The sequence below is a fragment of the Sinocyclocheilus rhinocerous genome, unplaced genomic scaffold (genome assembly GCF_001515625.1).
Source record: "Sinocyclocheilus rhinocerous isolate Xijiao unplaced genomic scaffold, SAMN03320098_v1.1 scaffold7543, whole genome shotgun sequence".
NCBI classification, from domain to species: Eukaryota; Metazoa; Chordata; class Actinopteri; order Cypriniformes; family Cyprinidae; genus Sinocyclocheilus; species Sinocyclocheilus rhinocerous.
The window spans coordinates 80,590-88,200 of NW_015667492.1; the positions used below are offsets into that span (position 1 = coordinate 80,590).

Consider the following 7,611-nt stretch of genomic DNA (forward strand, 5'->3'; position numbering starts at 1 on the left):
CTAATCGATTCTTGGGATTTAAGAATCGATATCGTTCCGTAAAAATGAGAATCGATTAAAATCGAGATATCGATATTTTTTACCCAGCCCTAATAGAGAGATAGATAAGAGTAAGCGTATGAGTTCTGCAATCGTATGAACCAGGAACCCACTGCTCACATGGTCAGTCGCATGATTGTCTCCTGAAAATAAAATGTCATATGCTTGGAATAATAGGAATTAATTAATATCTAATTTAATAATAGGAAAATAATATCCTACTAAGTATTTGATTATTTAAATCTCCTGTTTAAAAATAGGAAAACAGACGCACTATAGTTGAAATAGCTTTGTCTTGCATTATATCTCTCAAAATGATGGATGTCATTAAAATTGGAGATAAGCAGAAATAAGTTAATGCAACCTCTTATTTACATAATGTAAACAAAGCTGCTTGGTTTATATTTTAATCTATAGAATGTATTGCAAACATTCTGCTGCCATAATAATGGCCTATTTCAAATATTTACCATGTGTGGTGATGAAATATTGTTCTTGTCAATACCTTCCAGCATTTCAGTACTAAGAGTGTACATCTTTCATCATTGTATCATCTTACATTGCATGCAAATTACAGCGAAGCTCAACAATTACCATACGGTGTTAGGCAGTGGTCAAAATGGATAAACTGTGAAATTTGAATTGATCACTTCTTGTTTTCTCAGAGATGTGGATTCTGGTGGCAATTATAATATGACCTCAGTGTTTTGTCAATAACTTTAGGTAATTTTGGCGGGGATTTTTACACGGGTGATGGGAAAAAAAACACAGTCATTCTGGGTTAGGACAGCACTAAAATCACTGACGAACCTCTGCAAATGTTGAAAACACTTTACATCCCTATGAGAAAAAAATTACCGTCCGAATAGGGCTTATGTCTTCCTTATTTAACACACCTGATTCAGATCATCAGCTCGTTAGGAGAGACCCCATGTGTCAGATAAGAGAGACATACAAAATGTCCAAAGCAGTAGTTGAGAGACACTATAGTTTAAACTATACTGTTTAAGCAGTTTACATACCATATCAAAGTTATGGTTTAGTTTGATATCTTACAAATATATATACTCATTAAAACAATAAAAAATAACTGCATTTCTGTTGCAATGAGTTACGTTTCTAACATATGCGTCCCAAGAATCACACCAGGCCTGAGTCTGCTGACCTGATTCTTCATGCCAACATGAAAAACACACCGGCAGTCATCCTTCATAAGGGATGAGTGCAAAAACAAACAAAACAAAGATGCATGGAGGAAAACCAAGTCACTTACATTTTAAACACAATATTGTCTGTTTTTGCTTCATTTGACCAACAAAAACAGCTCCAAACAAATCCACAGTAGATCCTGTAGATTCAAATGATTCATTTAACACACAGTGGTGTGTTTAATGAATTGTTTGAATGAATGATTCAATGACCCATTCATAAAGACTGTGGCTGCATTCAAAATATGCATACTTCCAATCTACTTAACCACCAATCTATGAAAAAAAGTTTTAACCAAAGTTTTTTTTTATTATTAAAAAAACGTTTTTAACTGCTAGAGGGCTAAACTGTACATAGTATAACTTAAAAAATGTCTTTAATATATATACAAAATATCAATCCCATAGCCTTATTCATTTATGCAATTGTAACTGCACGGTAAATGCATCCATGCCACCACTGAAATGCATTAAACAGCTTTAAAAAAAAAGTGTTCTAAATTCTGTTGATACTAGTTTCATTTGATTGGTACCCCTATAGTATCTTATCATTCTAATTGAATTTGATTAATTGTAAGACAAAAGATGATGCATCTAATAAGGTTAGAAAAAAAAACCCATATAAATGTAAAATGCACCAGGAAATCGATTTAATGGGGCGCCTTTAGGAAAAAGTTGATTTCTGTCACTGTTGGAAACTATAGCAATGATGTAAAGAATATATGATGAATACGAAAACATTTGGGAGTCAGCTGTCCATGACAGGCCTAAACTATACCAGCACAAAACACACTCAGCAAAATATAGTCTAATTATTGTTATTGACTAAATCCCCAAAAATATTTGTGACATAATGCTGATTACTATAAAAATTAATTCCATGGTTTACAAATTAGCCACACTAACTTCCATTGTAAGTGCCTTACTGTAATCTCGTTTTTTTGTGATTATCTGTTTTGCTGGAGAAAAGTAAGGCTATACAGCAAAATCCCCAGAGTTAAATCAACTCTGCTCAGAGTACATATTGTCCCAATCTACAGAGTGTTAAAGTAACACTGAAGCAGAGTTACCACTGTTGAGGATTATGTGATACGTTTTCATGTCTAAAAGCCTGCTGATCCAACCATCACTAAACTGGCATCAGACTGGCACTAACGACCTTTAAACCCATGGCATTCATGCTGTTCTGATCTTTTTCACAAGAGGAGGAAGAGAAGGAAAATGGATATAAACAGTGAAGATAACATTGATAATGATGATAATACGCTACATCAACTGCACGCATATTAACACCCATTCATCTACAGACACACAACAGTGTGTCTTTTTTTCTTTGCATTTTCATGAAATACACAGAAATGGTTTATTTTACTGGCTCTTGGAGAAGTGGCAATAGTAGCAATGGTTAAAGGCTAAAGAAATACATTTCGCAGCAACAGCTCCTCAGCATTGCATGCTTACAGGTCTGGAGTCCAAGCTTCAGGTCAGTGGAAGCTCATTCAGTCTAACTCAAACTACAAATTCTAAATTAGACATTTACACGAGATCAGTGAGACCGTTCCAGATATTTACCAAATTTAAAACAATAGTTTTGAGCATTAATGGAACAATGGAGTCTAGGAGTCTTTCCTTAATGTGCTGATGTGTTGACACAAGTGTGTTTGATAAAGGAGACATGCATAATGCTCTACTCAGTTCTGAGTTTCTATTCTATTCCTTCAAGAACACAGCATAACACACACACACACACACACAAAACAACAACACCATTGGTTTCTTGTGCAAAACAATCTCTTACTTCTCTGACTGCATTTGATAGCTTGTGACTGTGACAACTTCACTCATCTTACAACAAACAAAACAACAGACAGAGCAACACAGTGTGCCAGTCAGTGTCACTTGAAGTCAAATTTCTTGTTAATATTGCACAAATTATTGCAAATCTATACGGAAGAGTAGCACATTAACAAAGACATTTGGCAAACCCCTCATCCTTACCAAAAGGACCATTTGGAATTGTACCAATAGTGAACATCTCAGCCTATATATGTACCTTTAGTGCAGTCGGCACAGCTGTAATTTGCTGATTGGCCAGTTTTAATGTTTTAGGTTTAGTTTTAGATACATGATCAAGGCTATGCTCTTGAATTCTCCTCTTTCTCTCTACCTGAGCTCTGCCTTCCCGGGCAACCGGATCATTAGTTGCTAGGAAAGGCCATTCTCAAGTCCTAAATGGAATCTCTCTTGCTCCCATCCATGTGGCTTTTTAATTCTGTACTTTCTCTGTTTCACATGAGCCCTACCGTTCACTTTGTTACTCTGATAATATTTCACATACAGTAGCTACAATTCATAGTCCATGCATCTGTTTTGTAGCTGTTTCAAGTGTAACCTTAAATCTTAAAAATGGCCAAACATGGTTTGGAATGTTAACATTTAAGGGATACATTGCAATACAATCACATTCCATCAACAATATATGTTTTGATAGTAATATGCGGCAGAAGGTGATAACATAAAAAAAAGCATTATACTATCATGATGTGAAATTACACTCTAAAAAATGCTGGGTTGTTTCATCCCAACTTTGGGTCAAATATGGACTAACCCAACTTTTGGGTTAAAAATTTAATGTAAAAATTTAACCCAACAGCTGGGTTAGTCCATATTTGACCCAAAGTTGGGATGAAACAACCCAGCATTTTTTAGAGTGTACACTACAATGACACCTTTTCACTCAAATCTTGCAGTGTTAAATTTAAACACACTCCTCTTTAAAGAACTACATGTAGAAGGGCTTGGGAGATCAATGCAAACATACAAATGTGCACAAAAAAAACAAAAAAAAAACAGTAACTTAGTAGAAAGCTGCTGGCTGGTTACATGCTGTAATTGCAATCACATGCTCCTAAAAGTTGTAGAAATGCATTACTGAATGAGGCTAGAACTACCACAAATCAATACTACTGTAGTCCTATCATCAAACCACGTCACCGTATCCAATAGCAACAGAGCACATCCTCTATCTCGGTGCTGAAGCTCCAAAAACACTGCACATTTTAGATGTCATCTTAATCAAGCACACCTGATTAGCTCATTGACTCCTGAAGTGGGTGTGTCAGATGAGGAGACGTCCAAGATGTGCGGTGTGCAGGAGGGAGGACCAGGGCTGGAAACCGCTGCGCTACATTCCTCTGCAGCGTTTTTACTACGAACGGCATACGTCACCAAACATGTAAAGCTGGCGCCAGCGGCTCATTTCCCGCGAAAATAAGACATTCGATTGATTGAGTTGATTTTTTTTGAAAAAGAGCTCTAAATTCTAAATAAGACAAACGCAGCTAACAGAGGCCCAATCATTCACAAACACCATCCTTGTCCATTTACAACTTCCACAGTCGTTCGCATATGACCTCAGTGCATGCGAAATACAATATTCTTGACAAAAGAGATATTTCCTCTATCTTTACACACGTCATTAGAAAATATTGTCTTTTTCGTCCACGAAACAGCATCAAAATAAGCCCTGGCGCGCGCTGTCCTTGTCTTACCGTTACAGTAGCGTTCCTCACAGCATTAGATGCGGTTTGGCGGATCTCAGCTGCGCTTCCCGGCTTCAGGAGGCTTTTCGTAAATCTACTGGTCGATTCCGCTGCCATTTCTTCATCGGTGCATTCAGGGCTAAAATCTGCAGTATGTGCCACGAATCGCGCCGAAAGCGAAAGCTTGCTTTCTGCAGACTGTAAATGCGCGTCCTTCTGCTCACTGTCTGCTCCACTCAGCAGCTTCACTACGGCGCGGTGGGCAGGGCTCTGTTTCCTCAGCAAGTCAAGTCAGATGTGGACCATGTTCCTGCAGCAAATCGTTTTAAAAATCATTCCCAGGCATTAGCAACAATGCAGAGTTCGAGCATTGTGAAAGTATTCCGAGTGTTGCAGGCAGACAGACTGATCCCATCAGCAGGATGCCCAGTGTCTTTCATCCAGGTCAACAGGTCAAGTGCATTAACCTACGAACGAGAAATAGTATTAGAGAAGTTAATAAGTAATATAACACTAGACGCAACGTTTTTAATGGTTGATTCCTCACGTTGGCAGTTTAAGGTGCGGGTAAATATATTTACAGATATGCATGCATACAAAAAGTAGTCTTACTGCGCTAATTTCGGTGAATATGCCATTTTAACTAAACTGTCTAGTAGTGTACGCGAGAACATTTGTTGGACTTTGGCGCCATCGCGCGTCATAAAACACAAACAGAACATACTGTGATAAAATAAAATAAAAAGCATGGCAAAAGTGGTTGGTTGGAGCCTCAGCAGCATTGTCATGACAGTTTTTTTTTCTTTTGCATAATGATGCATTAAATAGTGCCCAAACACATCTATATTGCTACTGTGCTATTCATGTCTTTACAAACGTGTATGATGTTGTTTCCAATGATATTAAGCACAGATCACATTAAATGCTATTTTTCATCAGGCTAGATATTAATAACTCAAACCCCTTTCAGTGCCGTCTCTACTTACACGCAAATCCACCATGTTTGTAGTTCTTTTTATTCATGTTTGTAGTTCTGAACCAAATCCTGCTCCAGAGCTCAGTGGGTTGTGGGATCTTTAAAAATTATTAGATCACAGAAACCATTTCTGGAGAGGTAATTACGTTTCAATGTTTAAGACTTTTTTTAAAAAAGTTGTTTCATGAACAAAAAGGCTTTCCAGGGTGACACATTTAATTGTACTAGTATGACAGCACCACACAGCCTACAACAAGATAACAGTTCATGTGGGGTATTTGTACAAATGTTTGTGTTGTTTTCATGTTTACTTATGTTTGTTCATGTAATGCAGGGATTCACAAACTTTTTTTGTGTGTGAGCTGAACCTCTTTGACTTATTTACTTGAAATCTCCCTCAGATTTTAAGTTGATTTTTCAATAGTTTATCAACATGTTCACAGTTCTCTGATGTGGGTTAATAGTCACACAGACATGAAAGTAAACAAATAAATAAAATAAAATAAAGTATTTGTATTTCTAATGTTCAAGTGTTTTGATAATTATTTGATTTGATTTTATTATTCTTTTTTCACTATGGTACATAATATGCAAATCTACAGTATTTGATTTATGAGGTCAAATCTCATCTAAAATGTAGTCAGATTACATTAGCTAATATGTGTAATCCAGTAGATTAGGTTACTAACAACAGATTTCAACAAAACAAACATACACCAAAGGCAACCTGAGTAAACACAAAATACATATTAAAAAGATGCTATTTATTTAAGCAAAAAATAAAATAAAAATAAATAAATAAATACAAATTTTATATAATACTGTGGTGTAATGGGATAATGTGTATTTGTAGTTCCCTTTCAGTCGGTCACTACGAGTCACGTCGTGACCGACGAATTGGGATATCGCTTCGATAGACCTTACATTCATTGGCTCCCGTTCTTATGAAGCCAGTATATTTCAGTCATGTGACTGATGCTCATGTGTGTTGATATGTATTTTTGAACCTGTTGTAAAGTGCATTTGATTGCATTTGTCGATGGTCTGCCTCATTAATACATAACAAACACCCACTGTGTCTGTGTGAAAATGTATTTGCCCCTGCTAATTCTCAAATCTGTGAAACTACATTCATAATTGGGTTGAAGGGGTGTTTATATGACACCATTTACAACTAAAAACTAAAAAGTTCTAATGCATTTTGACCATTCATTTACACAACAACAGTGTTTTGGGGGCCTGAAAATGCAAAAAAAAAATAAAAAAAACGTATCCATGTAAACTACAAAAATGCAAAATTTGTGAAAACTGTGACATCATGCACATGTGTATTACGTTCTGCTTTTATAAGCGGAGGTGATGTCCTGTCCATTTTTACTAGAGCAACCTGTTGCGGAAGGTGCAAGGATAGTTCGAAGAGCTTTCCGATTTACATTTACATTTAGTCATTTAGCAGACGCTTTTATCCAAAGAGACTTACAAAGCAATCAAAACTAACAAAAGAGCAACAATATGTAAGTGCAAATGACAAGTCTCGTTTAGCCTAACGCAGTACACGTAGCAAGGTATTATATATATATATATATACTGTATATATACACACACACACAAAGAAAAACAAGTAGATAGAATAGAAAAATATAAAGGCTAGGGTTTTTTTTATATTTTAAAATAATTTAAAATAATAAGATTTCAATGCATAATGCAGGATAGACTGAATCCTTTAGCACAGCACAATAGTTTACATTTTAGAAAGATACCATATTTTACCATATTTTATCATATTATCATTTACCTGATGAATTTGTTGGATCCTCATATTAAAATTGAACTCATCAGAGTCGGG

At 36.0% G+C, this 7,611-nt stretch overlaps 1 protein-coding gene across 1 annotated transcript in view; it reads right to left on the bottom strand.

The window, feature by feature from the left end:
* Nucleotides 1–5,117, bottom strand: part of LOC107733975 (dedicator of cytokinesis protein 10-like) — a gene marked incomplete at its 3' end in the record, with an annotated part of 80,168 nt that extends 75,051 nt beyond the window's left edge. The window contains exon 1 of the mRNA XM_016545841.1: nucleotides 4,799–5,117. Coding sequence (XP_016401327.1) covers nucleotides 4,799–4,906 — 108 coding nt within the window. The remainder of the gene's footprint in view (nucleotides 1–4,798) is intronic.
* Nucleotides 5,118–7,611: the final 2,494 nt, after the last annotated feature.